This window comes from Balaenoptera borealis (genome assembly GCF_965194805.1).
Source record: "Balaenoptera borealis genome assembly, chromosome: 14".
Taxonomy (NCBI): domain Eukaryota; kingdom Metazoa; phylum Chordata; class Mammalia; order Artiodactyla; family Balaenopteridae; genus Balaenoptera; species Balaenoptera borealis.
The window spans coordinates 83,362,547-83,381,223 of record NC_138875.1 but is presented as its reverse complement, the minus strand read 5'-3'; the positions used below and the strand labels follow the sequence as shown (position 1 = coordinate 83,381,223).

Below are 18,677 nucleotides of genomic sequence, written 5' to 3'. Positions count from 1 at the left end.
CTTATTCTCTTATGACTTTAAAGACATTGTCTATGCAGACAACTCACAAATTTGAATCTCCAGCCTAGATTGCTTCTCAGATTCCAGTCTTGTGTATGTAACATCTTGAACTCTCTTGGATTTCTACTAGAGATTTCAGATTTTTAACACATCCAAAACTAAACTTCTGATCTTTACTACTCCCTCACCTGTTCCTCCCAAGTCCTCCTCATCTCAACAAATGGGCGCTCCATCCTCTCAGTTCTTCAGGCTGAAAACCTTGGAGTCATTCTTTACCCCTCACTTTCCCTCACACCCTACATCTAACCTGTCATAATATCTTGTTGGATCTATCTTCAAAATATATACAGAACCATTTCTCATCACCTCTGCTGCCCCCACCTGATTCATGCTACCATCATCTCTAACTTGAATTATTGGAATAGTCTTCTAACTGGCTTCTCTGCCCCTACCCTTGCCCCTCTATCGTTTGATCTCAGCACAGATGTTAAAGTTTTCATTTAAAAATTCCTTTACTCTGGGGACTTCCCTGGCGGTCCAGTAGTTAAGACTCCGCACTTCCAATGCAGAGAGCACAGGTTCGATTCCTGGTTGAGGAGCTAAGATCCCACATGCCGCATGGTGCGGCCAAAAAAAAAAAATTCCTTTACTCTGAATCTTCCAACAAGCCTCCCATTTCATTTAAAATAAGTCCAAGCTCTTTCACTAGCCTAAAACATAAGATAACGATATAATTTATCATCTAAACTAGGACACTTTTGAGAATGCAAAAGACAATAGATGTAAGCTGAGACTATTGCAGCAAACCAGCTGAGTCCTGTATGATCCCTCCCCAACCTCCACCTCATTCTCACTCCCATCTAGCTATTTCTTGAAAAGGTCAGGTATGCTCCTACCTCATGTCTTTTGCACTTGCTGATCCCCTGGGTATCTTTGGCTTGCTCCCTCTCTTCCTCTAGGACTTTACTAGGTGTCATCTTCTCAGGAAGACCTTCTCTAACCACCCTGTTTTTTAAGATTCCAACTCCACTCTTACCTCACACTTCATGTATTTTACTTGTTTACCTATTGCCCGTTTACTCTCACTAGAAGCTAGCTCTGTTTTGTTCACTGCAGCGTATCTGGTGCATAGAACTGTACTTGGCACATTAAGGTGTATACTAAATATTGGATGAGTGAGCAAGTATGTACAGTTGATCACTTGAGAATTCATTCATTCACCAAATATTTAGCGAGTGCATCCTATGTTTTAGATTCTGTGCCAACTACATAGCATTATTCTAAAGTCTAAAATTATAATTACTTCCTATGCACCTGAAGATACCATAGTAAAACTTAGTATAAGTTCATAACATGTAAAGGAACGTAATTATTGTTGAAGTCAATAAAGATTGTTCTTTAGGATTCTAAACTACTTTATTTTATTTACGATTTTATTGTTACCTATTAAATCTATATACTTCTTATGGAATCATCAAGGTTTTGACACCCATTTTGTGGACCCCATTTTTTACACCTACTTTTATTCTTTACTTTTAGCAAACTATTGAGGAGAAAAAGGGTATATCTGGATATAGTTACACCCAAGAAGAGCTAGAAAGAGTATCCGCCCTGAAGAGTGAAGTTGATGAAATGAAAGGACGAACACTGGATGACATGTCTGAAATGGTGATTACACAGGCTTTGTTTGTTTATTTGTTTTATTGTCTACCTCTGAGGCAGATATTTTTGTGTTCTGTTTTCAGTGAAACATTCAAATTTTCATTTCTGCACATTGTTTTCTTTACATTCTTTCATCTGTCTTTATCACTCTCTTTTGAATTTTCCATTCTAACGAGGTTGTAAAGAGGTTGTTCAACGTTGTGGTTTTTGAAGTGTGTAAAAGTTACATAGCATTGGGAATTACCTGGCAGTCTAATGGTTAGGGCTCTGTGCTTCCATTGAAGGAGGCACGGGTTCGGTCCTTGGTCAGGGAACTAAGATCCCGCATGTTGCACAGCTCGGCCAAAAAAAAAAAAGTTACGTAGTAGTAAAGAAATATTTAAGATAAAAAACAAGTTTTCCCAAATCATGCTACTTAAATTAATACAATTATTTTTGTGTATGTCCTTAGTATCTTTCTGTATTCAGGGCTGCTATTCAGCCAGAATGCACGGATACAGCTTCATCAGGCATTAAAATGTTGAAATCTTTCACTACTTACTGGTAAATAGCTGCTGCCCCAAACTCTCAGAGTACCCACCTCCACCTGTCTTGTCCACATTGGTCCCAGAACCCTCTGGATTTCACCACATTCTAACTCCTATAAAGATGAACATTTAGTACAGCAGAGGCCTCCAAGACCCTGTTCATCTCTGTGGCTGGTGTCCATTCTGATTGGTCATTACTTATGCCTTTTGGGTTATTAAGTATTTTGAATATCACTTCATCTATGTTTATGTGTATTTTATATAACCTACATAATTATATACTTTTTACATAATACAAAGCTGTATAAAGGCAACTTTGTAATTTGTTTTAGTTATTCAGTGCTAGATTGTAAATATTCTCCCATAATGGTTTGCAGTGTTAATAATTGACATTTTGAACAGTTAAATGATATTCCTTCTTATTGAGGAATCAATACTTACTAAATGACTTCCCCATTGTTTGGCATTGAAGTAATTTATAGTTTTTTTTCACTCATATATAACACTTCAATAAATATCTTTATAGTAGTTTTGTTCTTTTGAATTCTTTTCTTAGATGTCATATATTTTGTTTAAATGACAGGTGAAAAGACTAAATTCTCTGGTATCTGAAAAGAAATCAGCTCTAGCTCCAGTTATAAAAGAACTACGACAATTGCGTCAGAAATGTCAAGTAAGTGAATTTAATTTTGTGATACTTTTTTTTTTAACATCTTTATTGGAGTATAATTGCTTTACAATGGTGTGTTAGTTTCTACTTTATAACAAAGTGAATCAGCTATACATATACATATATATCCCCATATCTCTTTCTTCTGCGTCTCCCCGCCACCCTCCCTGTCCCACCCCCCTAGGTGGTAATTTTGTGATACTTTTAATACTCCCTCTTGTTCAGATGTATTAGTTAGAATCCCAAATAGTTTACTTGGGTAATTTCTGGAAATAAATTATTATTTTTTATATGATTCTGCAAAAGAGAATAATAATGTGACCTATAACAGTTTTTGTTTAATTTTTGCTGTTTGCTTTGTCATAAATTTTTGGCAGGGGCGGGGGAGAGAAGGAGAGGAAGGAGTTTAAGCTAAAATCACAAGTGCAGCCAAATGAGATTTTTGCTTTAAATCATACTCATGTTAGAGTTATGAAGTCACATTCTTCTGTGGCCAGGTAAAAGTTCAGAGTCTGCCAACGAGTGGTGACAAGTTAATGTTAGATTAATGAACTTGCTTTGCTGGGGAGCAGGGTGGGGGGCAAACCATGATGGCTTATGATTAAGTGATGAAATACAGTTACTTGGAAGCTAACTCCAGCCACTGCTCTAAAGATAAACTGTGAGAAGGTAAATGCCCTCCACAAATCCAGATCAGGTGGCCTTCGCCGTTTGTCATTAACAATTGTTATTTTATCATTCTCCACGTAGTAATTTTAGGTTTGAATGTGAGCTGTACTGCATGTGCCTAAGGATGGAACTATAAAACTCTTCATGAATGCCATCCATCAGAGTCAGAGAAGCAGAGTGAGAAATCTCATGGACTTTAGAATCTGATGGATATTGTTTCCTTTTTATAGAAAATGCCATGGAGTCTGAGACAGGTTGAGTGACTTATCCAAAGAGAGAAGTAGGAAGTGAGAGAGTTGGGGCTTGACTCTAGCATCTCTAGCATCTTATTTTAAATCTCCTGCTTATTTCATTATACACTCCTGCTGCCACAAAAGAAATAGAAGAGACAAGTCCCTGTTCTCTGGGGTTCATACTGTCATAGGTGAGATGGAACAAACACATGAGGAAATTAGGAAAAACAAAAGATAACCCAACCTAAGAACAATATAGAAAAAATATAATCAGAATCATATACTTAACTGGTAAGGAAAAGGGAAGGAAATAAGGAAATGAAATGATTGTCAGGAAAGGAAGATTTCAGAAAGGAGATTTTTGAGCAGGGTTTTCAGATTGAGGACATCAAGGATTGTTTTCATGGGTACTTTCTAAAGAATTGATTTTCCTAATGCTTTTCTTGAGTCAGCAACTTGCAGACAAAAGGGAACACTTATGTGTATTTCTGGTGATGGTAAAATTTCTCCCTAATAGTAAAAATAAAATATATAATAAAATAAAATATAGTAAAATAAATCTGTAAATACAGGCATACTTCACTTTATTACATTTTTACAAATTAAAGGTTTGTAGCAACCCTGTGTCAAGTAAGTCTATTGGTGCCATTTTTCCAACAACATTTGCTTACTTCATGTCTCTGTGTCACATTTTGGTAATTCTTGCAATATTTCAAACTTTTTCATTATTATATATTTGTTATGGTAATCTGCGCTCAGTGATCTTTGATGTTACTGTTGCAAAAAGATTGACTTGCTGAAGACTCAGATGGTGGTTAGCATTTTTTAGCAATAAAGTATTTTAAAATATATACATTTTTAGACATAATGCTATTACACACTTAATAGACTACAGTATAGTGTAAACATAAGTTTTATATGTACTGGGAAACCAAAAAATTCATGTGATTCGCTTTATTGCAATATTCACTTTTTTGCAGTGGTCTGGGGCAGAACCCACAATATCTCTAAGGTATGCCCATAGTTCTTTTATTAAGTCCATTTACATTTTAAATGAGGAGTTTTATTGAAAGGATATTTAGAACATTAAAGGAAATATGCTGTTATGGAAATCCAAGGATCAGAACTATAGTCTCTCTGGAGCAGGTAGAGGTACTATACTTCTCTACCCAAGCATTTTTCTTCAGCGAAGCTTCAGGAACCTTAGCGGGAGCTTGTGGATAATGATGATGAATGTGATAGTAATAGCATTTATCAAGTGCTTTCTGTGTGCCAGGTACTGTTACATTACTCATTCAGGCCTCGTAACCACCCAGTTAGATAAACCACCCTTTACACAAATGAGCAGATAAAGGCACAGAGGGATAAAGGACTTGCCCAAGGTTACACAGCTGGTAAATGGCAGAGCCAAGTTCTTCATACTCATACTACACCAATAACATGACACAGTGAATCACTCTGTATTGGCTTCTCACTGTGCCTGCCACCAGCTGTATGTCTGCCTATGTTTCTTTTCTCCATCTTTTAGTTTCTCCTCATTCTTTGGATTGGCATACTTGTAACCTTAGCTCGCTTATGGCTCCTCATTGTTCATATCTCACACTGTAGCCTTTCTCTCTACATACATGTTGAAGTTTTCACTATAACTGCCCTGTTTTCTCTGCCTTTTGTAATTTAAACTCCTGGTGCAGCTCCTCTCTTTTGGGGGCAGTTTTCCACACCAGACTACCTCAGAGATTACTGGCTATCCTCAGGTCAGACCGAGGATCCATCCTTAGTGTAACCGGCTATGCTTGTGGGTAAGGATCAGAAGAAAGGAGGGTGATATGGTACTAAATATGGCTGCCTAGAGAATTTTCCTTCTGGAGAGGCTGTGGGTACTTTGGGTACTTTACTTCAGGGGTCCCCAACCCCCGGGCTGTGGACTGCTACTGGTCTGTGGCCTGTTAGGAACCAGGCCACAGAGAAGGAGGTGAGCAGCAGACAAGCGAATGAAGCTTCATCTGCCACTCTCCATCGCTCCCCATCGCTGGCATTACCGCCGGAACCATCCCCCGCCCTGCCCTGGTCCATGGAAAAATTGTCTTCCTCGAAACTGGTCCCTGGTGCCAAAAAGGTTGGGGACTGCTGCTTAACATCTTTACTACACCACCGATTATCCTATTATTAACAGCTGAACAGTGTTCATCTTTGCATTTTATCCTTGTCCTCTTATATATACTTTTTCTACATGGTTGGAATGGTAGTATACATTAAATTTAGTTACTTTAAGGTTCTATTCAGTTAATATATTTCCCTTGTTTGCCATAGTCTTTATAATTATTCTTCTCAACAAATAAAATTGGCATCAAGTGCCTTTTGATAGCCTAAGTTAGAGGGAATGAGGTCCCAAACTAGTGTTGGTGGAAGGAATGGATGAGAAGGAATAGATCTGAATGGTATATGGAAGAACACTAATTATGGACAAGGGAACAGAAGATAGCAAAATAATTTTGAGGTTTGAAACCACTAACAGTGCAGATTAGGAATGAGGAAGAGCTAGTTTTGGTGGTAGCAGTGGGCGAAGAAGAGGAGAAATGATGAATTTCTTAAAGACACTTCAAAGTTAAGATCTAGCAAGAGTTCAGGAGAAGATATGGGGGCTCAAGTTGAAGTGTGTAATCATCTGCCTAGATGTGATGTTTGATCACAGCTCAGGAGAAGGTGCAGTTACCAAAAAGAGCATGGAGTAAGACTAGATGAAGTCGGGGAAGACTTCAGGAAAGACCCTCTTGGGTTTTGGTTTAATACTATATGATGCAAATGAAATTACTTCGTATATTTAGAGTTTATTTTTGTTTTTTGTGTTTGGGAGTTTTTTTTGCTACAACACGCAGCTTGTGGGATCTTAGCTCCCCGACCCTGGGTGGACCCTCGGCAGTGAAAGCACGGAGTCCTAACCACTGGACCACCAGGGAATTCTCTATTTTTGGAGTTAAAAAAAATTTGCTATTAAGGTCCTTACAGTAATATCTACCAGAGTTGTGAGTGTCTGGTTTATAGAACCACGTTTAGAACAATGTAGTTGTTCAATAAATATTTGTGGAATTCATTAACGGAACATTTTTTAAAGTATTTTAAAAATCAAGTATAAATATAAGTGGCAAGAATCTTCTAGAGCTAGAAGCAGATCTCTACAGAATTATATAAATAATTATTATTGAGCCCTCACAGTGTTCTCTTAATGCTTTCTCATTCATGCATTTAATATTCACAATTATAAAATATTTTCAGATTGTCCTTAGATAAGGAAATTGAGGCTTAGAGAAGTCAAATAACTTGTTTAAGATGACTTAACTGTTGGCACAAGGACTCAAACTGCAGTCTCTGTGAGTTCAAAGCCCTCTTCCTCTATACTGTGCCATTCTGCTCCACACTTGTTAATTCTTTTGAAATATATTGATAATTTATTAGTTCAATAAAAGAACCATTTAATGTATGAAACTAAACTGTGCCATCTGTCAATGTTGGGCCATTTAGGGCATATGTCACATAGATTTAGGATAAGCTTTATCCTAAATGTCAGCAGGTGAAAAGCAGAGGGTACCAATTGTGCTAATTATAGGGAGACAGTATGGATAGAATGATTTAAGAACATGGGCTAGAGAATCAGGCAGACCCTAGATAACCTTGGGTAGATGACTTCATCTCTATAAACTTCGGTTTCCTCACCTGTAAACTAGTCCCTTCTTAATAGGGTGGTTGTAAAATTAAATAACACATATAAGGTGCTTTGCAACAGCAATGACTAATACATAAAGACTTTTTTAAAAGGTATTTATCATTTTAACTATTAAAAAATGGTTTTAAAGGAAGGAATACTATTGCTTTTCAACTAAATTGTTTTCTAAGTAAAATCATATACCAAATCTTTAATTCTGTAAAGTCATTTATTATAGGGACTTCCCTGGTGGCGCAATGGTTAGGAATCTGCCTGCCAATGCAGGGGACAGGGGTTCGAGCCCTGGTCCGGGGAGATTCCCACATGCTGCAGAGCAACTAAGCCCATGCACCACAACTACTGAGCCTGTGCTCTAGAGCCCGTGAGCCACAACTACTGAGCCCACGCGCCACAACTACGGAAGCCCACACACCTAGAGCCCGTGCTCCACAACAAGAGAAGCCACAGCAATGAGAAGCCTGCGCACCGCAACAGAGTAGCCCCTGCTTGCTGCAACTAGAGAAAGCCTGCGCTCAGCAACGAAGACCCAACACAGCCAAAAATAAACTAAAAATAAATAAATAAATTAGAAAAAAAGTCATTTATTGTAATAATGTAACCAGAACCTGAAGTTCATTTTTATACAATTTAACTAGATTTCTCTGTATGTCTACTTCCTGCCTCTTCCATTACAAAGAAATATAGCTGTCTCACTACTATTCTCAAATAATACAACTCTCCAGTTCTTAACACACTCATCAAGTCAAGGGGCCCCTAGGTCCTCTAAGCATTTTCATCTCTGTCTTCTGCCATGTTGAAAAGTAATGGGTACTGAGTTTCAGTTTTAGAAGATGAAAAGAGTTCTGGAGATGGATGGTGGTGATGGTTGCACAGCAGTGTGAAGGTACTTAATGCCACTGAACTGTACACTTAAAAATGGTTTAAGTGATAATTTTTATTTTATGTATATTTTACCATAATTTAAAAAATCTAAGAGTACAGAACTTGCCCACATTTTCATTAACTTTTTAGTTTTTTTAAATGTTTGAATTCAGTGCAGTTGGTGAGTCCTTGATGCTCATTTTGCTTAGCTCCATGTGTTAATCTCCCACATCCATGTATAGTTCTCTTTTTTTTTTTTGGCTGCGTTGGGTCTTCATTGCTGTGCGCGGGCTTTCTCTAGTTGTGGCGAGCAGGGGCTACTCTTCATTGCGGTGCGCGGACTTCTCATTGCAGTGGCTTCTCTTGTTGGGGAGCACAGGCTCTAGGCGCGCGGGCTTCAGTAGTTTTGGAGCGCCGGCTCAGTAGTTGTGAATTGCGGGCTGTAGAGTGCAGGCTCAGTAGTTGTGGTGCACAGGCTTAGTTGCTCCGCGGCACGTGGGATCTTCCCGGACCAGGGATCGAACCCATGTCCCCTGCATTGGCAGGCAGATTCCTAACCACTGTACCACCAGAGAAGTCCCTATAGTTCTATTTTTACCCAGAAAACTTTTGTAATAAAAAGTATACTGAAAAAAAAAGCTGCTTCATTGACTTTAAGCTGTGCCAAATATTAACTGAAATTCGTAATTGTTCTCTGCTTTGAATAGTGTTTATTTTTAACTTGCGTAAGTATATTTAACACTCAGAACTACACAGATGTATTATCATATTGTTAAAGTGCAGGAGTACTTAAAAATACTTTATACTTCTTGCTTTCATGGACAACTCTCAAATATTTAGGAAATTTTATAGTGAATTGTTAGTACATTTCCATTCTTTTTATTTGCATTTTGTTATAAATTTGAATGTTCATAACTGTTTGAAAATTGTTTGAAAATCTCAAGACTTTGAAAATCACAACTTATGTTTATCTAAACCTTTTATAATTATCTAGAATTAGATAGCATCTTGAAAATCTTCATGTTTGTTTTTTTAGATGCCGTTCCGTAAATTATATGTAATTAAATGACATAATACATATAATTGCTAATATATGGGAAAAAGCTAAAATACTTGTTTTAGAGTATATATACAATGTGGTAATTATTGATTTCATTGAAATATTTCTTGTTGATTGTTTTTTCTTATAGAAGTAAAACCATGTTCTTGGCCAGAATTCAAACTGTAAGGAATTGGTTAAGGGAAAGAATAGAAATTATTTCTCTCTCTACACCCCACCCCTAGCATACTCCCCAGAAATAATAACTGATAACAGTTCCTTATATATTTTCCAGAAATTTTCTGAAAATTCATGAATGGATAATTATTTATTGGCTACCTGAAGTTTGATCTCCACACCTTTGTTCTACTCTCTAAAAAAAACAAAGGCTTTTTTTTTGGTGGGGTGCCAGAAGTCAACTCTGACTGATATTAATGTTTGCTTCCTTTTGTTTGCATTTGCCTGCTATACTTGTGCCCATCTTTTGCTTTCAGCTTTTAAAATTTTACCTTGTTTTAGGTGTGTCTCTGAATAGATCTTGAACTGTGTTTTGTGTTGTGACATAATCTGAAAGTTTTATTTTAATAAATAAGTTTAGCCAGTTCATATTTATTGATATGCAGAAATATATGGTCTTTGTGCATTTTATGTTTTGCTTCCGACTTTAAAGCCTATAAAAATAAATTCCTCTGTTCATCCTCTGTGTCTGTGTGTCTCTCTCTCATATTTTCTGGCTCTGGTTTTGCTCTACTGGTTATATCTGTAATGCCACCATTAATCATCCATTTCTGGTGATAGTATGTATTAATCCCCACTATGAGTAGTGATGAAATTGGTATTTTTCCTCTAACTTCTCCTTCCCTCTGCTTTAGCACCTGATTTTGGTCATTTGTATTGTCTTTCTTACTGTTTGCCTTTATACTTGTAATATGCTTATACTATGACTTGATTCATCAGGTTTAAGTTATATCTTTTGACATTCCCCCATCCATCCCCAGCAATTAAAAATTGAGGAAGCTGGCTTATTCATTCTGCCTTCCACCTTCTTTTCCCCTTCCCCTCCCTGCAGGTTTTATGGTATCGTGTCTACATTGTCAGGGCATATAACATTTATGTTCTGTTCTATTACCCTAGTTCCCACTTTTGTCTTTAGTATTATACCTGTACTTGTCAGATTCAGTGCTCGTTAACAATCCTCTCACTGCCCATTTTCCTACTTTTTATTGTCTCTCATTTGTTTTCTAGTAGAGTCCTCAAAGCTTAGTAGAGCAATATTACCTGATGAGTTCTTGCAAATCTAGAGTTTGTTGCCTTAAATATTTCAACAACTGCTTGATTGAGCATAAAAACCCTTACATCATGCTTTCTTTCCTTGAGGATTTTTAAAGTGTAGCTCCACAGTCTTTGAGAGTTAAGTGTGGCCAGGGAGAGAGCTGAGGCCAACATAATTTTTTTAGTGACTTGATCCGGAAAAGAATGTATTTTCCAGTTGTTGAGTGCTGGGTTCTCCATGTGTTTGTCAGATCAAGCTTCTTAAATGTGTTGTTCAAAACTTCCTGGTGAATGGGAACTTGTGGTGTAATAAGTATAGTTTCAGTTTTGCAAGGTGAAAAGAGTTCTGGAGATTGCTTGCACAATAATGTGAATGTTTTTAATACAGCTGCTGTAGCCTTAAAAATGGTTAAAATGGTAAATTTTATGTTATGTGTATTTTACCACAATTTAAAGATTCCTGGTTTTTAAAAAAACACTTAAAATTATTCATTTTATCATTATTTTATGACTCTTTATTCCTTGCAGTGCTTTTTGTCTAGGAGCCTTATTTTGTCTGCTATTAACGTAAGTGTGGCAGCTTTCTTATGATTAGTGTTGCTTGGTATGTCTTTTTATTTGTTCACTTTCAGCTTTCTATGTCCTTATCTTTGTCCTATGTAAGTCTCATAAATAGCATATAGTTGGATTTCGTTTCTTACCTCCAGTTTGAGAATCTTTTTTTAAAAAAATTTTTATTGGAGTATAGTTGCTTTACAGTGTGAGAATCTGTCTTTTAATTGGTGAGTTTAGTCCCATTTACATTTACTCTTATTGTTGATACATTGGAATTTATTTCTATTTTGTACATCCTATGTACTGTGCTTTCCGATGTTTCTTTTCCTCTTTCTGCCCTCCATTGCATCAATCCTGTTTTCTTTATATTCTTTTTTCCCTTTATTTCCTTTTCTATCTTCATCTATTCTGATATTGTTTACTCTTAAATTTTTAACATATTTTTCCTGCCTAAAGTTAATCAGCTGAACAATTGTTAATCTCCTGAACAATACAGGAACCTCAGAATAATTTAACACCCTCTCCTGCCTTACACATGTGTTGTTATCCTGTGGTATTTTATTTCCATTTTATTTCTTCATCTCTAAAAGTGGTTGTCATGGTGGTCATTACTGTTATAATTACTACTTCATACAGTCATTTCCTGTTTAGATTTACCCATGTATTTAGCAGGTCTCACCATTGCTTCATGTACTTTATTCCTTACTTCTGGATTCAGTTTCCTTCTTCTTGAAATGAAATTTCCTTGTTTTATTTTTTTTTCTTTTAGTAGTTCTCTCAGTAAAGAATCATTGCCAAAAGTAAACCATCTTTGTTTTTCTTCTTGAATAGTGACTTGGTCAGAAAAAAAAATTATTTTCATTGCTTTCTGCTTTCTCTTGTTGTGTTGAGGGATCTGCTATCAGTTTAATTCTCATTTCTTTTTAGGTAATGTCTTCCCTATATTTAGTTTTAATTTTTGTTGTTACAGTCACTAGTTTGTTTTATTATTTAGATTCCACAGAAAAGTAATATCGTACAGTATTTGTCTTTCTCTTTGACTTATTTCACTAAGTATAGTACCCTCCAAGTTCATCCACGTTGTTGTAAATGGCAAAATTTCATTCTTTTTAATGGCTGAGTAGTATTCCATTGTATATATATATACACACATATATATACCACATCTTCTTTTTTTTTTTTTTTTTTTTTACTTTTTAAATTTATTTATTTTTATTTATTTTATGGCTGTGTTGGGTCTTCGTTTCTGTGCGAGGGCTTTCTCTAGTTGTGGCAAGCGGGGGCCGCTCTTCATCGCGGTGCGCGGGCCTCTCACTATCGCGGCCTCTCTTGTTGCGGAGCACAGGCTCCAGACACGCAGGCTCAGTAATTGTGGCTCATGGGCCCAGTTGCTCCGCGGCATGTGGGATCTTCCCAGACCAGGGCACGAACCCGTGTCCCCTGCATTGGCAGGCAGATTCTTAACCACTGTGCCACCAGGGAAGCCCTATACCACATCTTCTTTTTCCATTCATCTCTTGATCGACACTTAGGTTGCTTCCATGTCTTGGCTGTTGTAAATAATGCTGCTGTGAACATTGGGATGCATATATCTTTTCAAATTAATGTTTTCATTTTCTTTGGATATATACTCAGGAGTGGAATTGCTGGATCATATGGTAATTCTATTTTTAGTTTTTTGAGGACCCTCCATACTGTTTTCCACAGTGGCTGCACCAATTTACATTCTCATTAAAAATGTACAAAGGTTCCCTTTTCTCCACGTCCTTACCAATATTTGTTATTTGTGGTCTTCTTTGATGATAGCCATTCTGACAGGTGTGAGGTGATATCTCATTGTGGGTTTGATTTGTATTTCACTGATGATTAATGATATTGAGCATCTTTTCATGTTCCTGTTGGCCATCTGTATATTTTCTTTGGAAAAATGTCTTTTCAGGTCTTCTGCCCATTTTTTAACTTTTTTTTTTTTTGAGTTATATGAGCTGTTTATATATTTTGGATATTAACCTCTTATCAATGATATCATTTGTAAATGTTTTCTCCCATTCAGTAGGTTATCTTCCGTTTTGTCCATGGTTTCCTCTGCTATGCAAAAGTTTTTAAGTTTAATTAGGTCCCATTGGTTTATTTTTGCTTTTGTTTCCTTTGTTTTAGGAGACAGACCCAAAAAATATGGCTGTGATTTAGGTCAAAGAGTGTTCTGCCTGTTTTCTTCTGGGAGTTTTATGGTTTTTTATATTTAGGTTTTTAATCCATTTTGAGCTTATTTTTCTTATTAGTTTTTTTTTTTGTTTTAACATCTTTATTGGAGTAAAATTGCTTTACAACATGTGTGTTAGTTTCTGCTGCATAACAAAGTAAATCAGCTATACATATACGTATATCCCCATTTCTCCTCCCTCCCACCCTCCCTATCCCACCTCTCTAGGTGGTCACAAAGCACCAAGCTGATCTCCCTGTGCTATGCGGCTGCTTCCCACTAGCTATCTATTTTACATTTGGTAGTGTATATAAGTCCATGCCACTCTCTCACTTCGTCCCAGCTTACCCTTCCCCCTCCCCATGTCCTCAAGTCCATTCCCTACATCTGCGTCTTTATTCCTGTCCTGCCCCTAGGTTCTTCACAACCTTTTTTTTTTTTTTTCAGATTCCGTATATATATGTTAGCATATGGTATTTGTTTTTCTCTTTCTGACTTACTTCACTCTGTATGACAGACTCTAGGTCCATCCACCTCACTACAAATAACTCAATTTCATTTCTTTTTATGGCTGAGTAATATTCCATTATATATATGTGCCACATCTTCTTTATCCATTCATCTGTCGATGGACACTTAAGTTGCTTCCATGTCCTGGCTATTGTAAATAGTGCTGCAATGAACATTGTGGTACATGACTCTTTTTTTTTTTTTTTTTTAAATTAATTTATTTTATTTTATTTATTTTTGGCTGTGTTGGGTCTTCGTTTCTGTGCGAGGGCTTTCTCCAGTTGCGGCGAGCGGGGGCCACTCTTCATCGCGGTGCGCGGGCCTCTCACTATTGCGGCCTCTCTAGTTGCGGAGCACAGGCTCCAGACGCGCAGGCTCAGTAGTTGTGGCTCACGGGCCTTGTTGCTCCGCGGCATGTGGGATCTTCCCAGACCAGGGCTCGAACCCGTGTCCCCTGCATTGGCAGGCAGATTCTCAACCACTGCGCCACCAGGGAAGCCCTACATGACTCTTTTTGAATTATGGTTTTCTCAGGGTGTATGTCCAGTAGTGGGATTGCTGGGTCATATGGTAGTTCTATTTTTAGTTTTTTAAGGAACCTCCATACTGTTCTCCATAGTGGCTGTATCAATTTACATTCCCGCCAACAGTGCAGGAGGGTTCCCTTTTCCATTTTGAGTTTATTTTTGTACATGGTGTGAGGAAATGTTCCAATTCATTCCTTTACACGTAGCTGTCCAGTTTTCCCAGCACCACTTATTGCAGAGACTGTCTTTTCTCAATTGTATATTCTTGTCTCCTTTGTCATAGATTAGTTGGCCATAAGTGTGTGGGTTTATTTCTGGGCTCTCTATTCTGTTCCATTGATCTATGTGTCTGTTTTTGTTGCCAGTACCATACTGTTTTGATTACCATAGTTTTGTAGTATAGTCTGAAGTCAGGGAGTGTGATACCTCCAGCTCTGTTCTACTTTCTGATTGTTTTGGCTGTGCAGGGTCTTTTGTGTTTCCATACAAGTTTTAAAATTATTTGTTCTAGTTGTGTGAAAAGTAACATTGGTATTTTGATAGGGATTGCCTTAAATCTGTAGATGGTTTTAATATTTTTATCTTTGTCTTTGGTGTTGTCCAGATTCACTGCCATGATCTAAGTACAGATTTAGTTTTATCTGCTCTGCTGGAACCTGTGCTTTTTTGTCTCCCATTAATTCTGGAAAAATTCTACATAATATCTTCAAATATTCTCTCTCCTGGTCTTTCTAGTCTGTCCTTCAGCAACTCCTGTTAGATATACGCTAGACGTATTTATTCTGTTCCCTGTTGTTTAACCTCATTTTCATATTTTCATCTCTTTGTCTCTCTCTGTGATGAATTTTGGATAATTTCTTCAGCTCTGTTTTCTAGTTCATTATTTTATCTCCTGAGCCAATCTTATGTTTATGTCACCTACTTAGTTTTTAATTTCAGTGACTTTTGTTTTATTTTTGTCTATTTTTACTCACTGTGCCTTTTTTAGTCTTTTATTTTCAGTTCCTCCTTTATAACTTTAATTATTTTAAGCATATTTATTTAATAGACTTTCTTCTAGTATTCGAAGTTCCTGGAGGTATAGTTCTGCTGTGTGTTTTATATCTTCTGATTCTCACTCATAATGGATTGATTGTTCCTTATATATTTATACTTTTGGATTGTGAGTTTATCTTTAGTAGGGTTTTGTCTCTTGAGTCCTGGCAGCTAAGATGGAGGGTGTGTCCCTCCAGAGTGGTTTTGCTGTTGTTCTGCCAGGTGTTTTAGGAATATCACAAGGTTGGAGCTAATTTTGAGTTAATGTCTCAGCTTGGGAGTTCTTAGACCACGTAGGTAAGGTAAATCCAAATCCCAAACCTGCCTGAGGACAGACTCCTTTTTTCCATCCTCCTCTGAAGTAACATAGCTGCATTTACTGATCAGTTTGGCCATCAAACTCACAAACAAAAAAAGGCTTTCATATACTATAGTATCTTCATCTCATTGACAGGCCCAGCAGCTACCCAAGTACACAGCCTCTGTTGCCCCTTCTCCCACTTGGGGTGTATGTGACTGTCAACCATGAGAGCCTTAGATGTCTGTAGGTCACTTTGATTCACAAAAGCCATGGCTTCTTTTTCCCACCAATCTTTTATACTGTGCTAGTCACCCCAAACCAGATGCAGTCCCACACAGCAGAAGCACCACACAATATTACCCATTTATGTTAACTCTCCAGTTCCCAAGGAAACTGTGCTGTATGAAACCAAGGTCATTCCCAGGCTGGCCTGAATCAATCCAGGCCTGGTGTTAACCCTTTATTCACAGGTTTCCAGGTCTTTTGCCCTGCCTGGACATTATAATCATTCTGTTATCAAGATTGACTCCCAACTCCTTCACCAAGTGTAGCCATAGGCTGTCATCCTTTGTTTCTAGTCCTGGTAATTCCTTTTACTTCCTTGAGAGTTCAGTTAGCTCTGGATCTGAAAAGATGTTTGCCCTACCTTATCAAGCATTTGTTGATACTTATAGCATTTCCAGGTGTTGGTAGAAGAAGATTTTCAGATTATCTGTTTCAAAATATTATGTTAGAAGAAAGTGTGAAACTACTCAAACAGCCTGAATTCAAATTCTAACACGTCTTTCCAGCAATACAATCTTTTGCAAGATACTTGTCCTTGCACAATGTGGGGATATTAATATCTACCTCAAGAGGTTGTTTTGAGACTTAGTTATTTTTAAAGGTAAAGCTCAAACACCCTTAACATGGTTTACAAAGTTCTGATCAGGCCTCTGCCAAAGTCTTCAGCCTCTTCTCACACTTCCCAGACATGCTCCAGTATAATAAACTACTTATATGTCCTAAATTGTCCTTCTTCTCTCTAGTTCCAAGTCCCAGACTTCATACATAGTGTTCCTTTTTTTATGAACATTCTCCTCCTCTTGTCCCTTCTAACTATTCTTACTAATCCTTCGTACCTCAGCTTAGATATCAATTTCTCCAGGAGGTTGTCCGCACTGATCCCCAAGCCTGGGTTAGGTCCAGTGTGCGTCCCATGTGCTCCTATAACACCTTGCATTCATCCATCATAGCACTCAGCCTGTTTACTTGTCTGAGCATTACTTGAGGGGAAGGATTTTTGGCTGTTTCGCTCACTGTTTTATCTCCAGCTTCTAACAGAGAGCCTGGCACACAGCTCAATACATGGCAGCTATTGTTTTTATCAGCACCTTCATCTGTCATAATTCTCAAATGTCTGATTGTTGTATAAATAACTCCTAAGTATGCCAAGAAGCTTAGAGTTAAGTTACAAGACTGACAAGGGCATGTATTGTTTCAGAGCTACATTTTAGGCCTTTGTTTTTTACTTATTCAATTAATTACCCTTTTCATACTAGGAATTAACCCAGGAGTGTGATGAAAAGAAATCCCAGTATGATAGCTGTGCAGCTGGCCTTGAAAGCAATCGGTCCAAATTAGAACAGGTAAGAAGACAGTTTTTATTTTAACAACTTAGCAGAAACTGCCTATATATGCATATTTTCACTACCAATGTCAAAAGATTCCCAAATCTTTACCCTCATCCCCTGAGTCTGTCTCCTAAGCGGCAGAGATTTTTATTTCTTCAAACTTGATGTGTACATACTAAATTCTCCATCTGCACCCCTACTGCCAGAGTCCAGGCCCCCTAGACTCACACTGTAACCTCCCACCTACTCTCCCCTTCCACGCTTGCCTTCCTAAGGTTTATTCTCCATAGAGCAGCCAAAGAAACCTATACAACACTTAGACTACCCTCCATTGGCTTCCTGTTGCATTTAAAATCTAACTTCAGAACTGTGGTCTATAAGGCCCTACCTGCTTCCATGAACTTCATATCCACGTGCTCTACTCCTCGCCCACAGGGCCCCAGCCACACTGGCCGCCTTCTTGTACTTCAAACAGGCCAAGCTTGTTTTCATCTTGGGGGTTTTGCATGTATTCTTCTCTCTCTGGGATACTCTACCACCAACTCTTTGCCTTGATCTCTCCTTTTCGCCTTTTAGGTCTCACCCTAAGTGTCACATCCTCCTAGAGGTCTTCTCTGATCACCTAACATTGCCCACTCAGTCACCCTATCACATTCTACTGCAGAATTTTCTTCATAGCACTTTTTCCCATCTGAAACTACCTTCATTACATGTTTCCTTGTTTATGTCTGTTTCCTCTACTTGAATGAGAGCAGGGACCTGTCTTGTTCACTCCTCTGTCCCCAGCACCTAGCACAGAGCTGGGCACACAGTAGGTACTTAATAAATAACTAAACTTTTAGGTTGTAGAGTGATATGAGTGATCTCTAGCAAAGATTGCAACCTAGTCTATTATAATAAAGTTTCGGTTGCAGAAGAGGAAATACTCTAATGGTATTTCTTTTGTTGTAAATTTAGTCATCCTTTCTGTATCTGATTATTCTTTCGATAATGTTGGCCATTTAAAATTATATACATTAGGAAGTCAGAGGACTCCGTGAAGAATGTCTTCAAGACGAAAGTAGATACCATTATACAAATTGTATGATTAAGGTAAGACAAAGAAAGTGGATCAAAAATTTTTCTGAGATTTTTCTGTATCAAGGACTTAACCTAAAGCTTAGTCTTTCCACTTAGAACCTAGAAGTACAACTTTGTCGTGCTACTGATGAAATGAAGGCATATGTCTCTTCTGATCAACAAGAAAAAAGAAAGGCAATTAGGCAAGTAATTTTGTTGT

General features: G+C 37.6%; 1 protein-coding gene across 9 annotated transcripts in view; it reads left to right on the top strand.

Annotated features, from left to right (window-relative positions):
• Positions 1 to 18,677, top strand: part of IFT81 (intraflagellar transport 81) — a 201,694-nt gene that overhangs the window by 172,257 nt on the left and 10,760 nt on the right. For 8 of the 9 annotated variants that reach the window (XM_082355910.1, XM_082355912.1, XM_082355913.1 and 5 more), the window contains 5 exons: positions 1,540 to 1,668; positions 2,773 to 2,862; positions 17,327 to 17,413; positions 18,419 to 18,490; positions 18,575 to 18,660. In XM_082355910.1, the coding sequence (XP_082212036.1) occupies positions 1,540 to 1,668; positions 2,773 to 2,862; positions 17,327 to 17,413; positions 18,419 to 18,490; positions 18,575 to 18,660 (464 nt within the window). The remainder of the gene's footprint in view (positions 1 to 1,539; positions 1,669 to 2,772; positions 2,863 to 17,326; positions 17,414 to 18,418; positions 18,491 to 18,574; positions 18,661 to 18,677) is intronic. The other variant, XM_082355914.1, reaches the window with a different exon arrangement.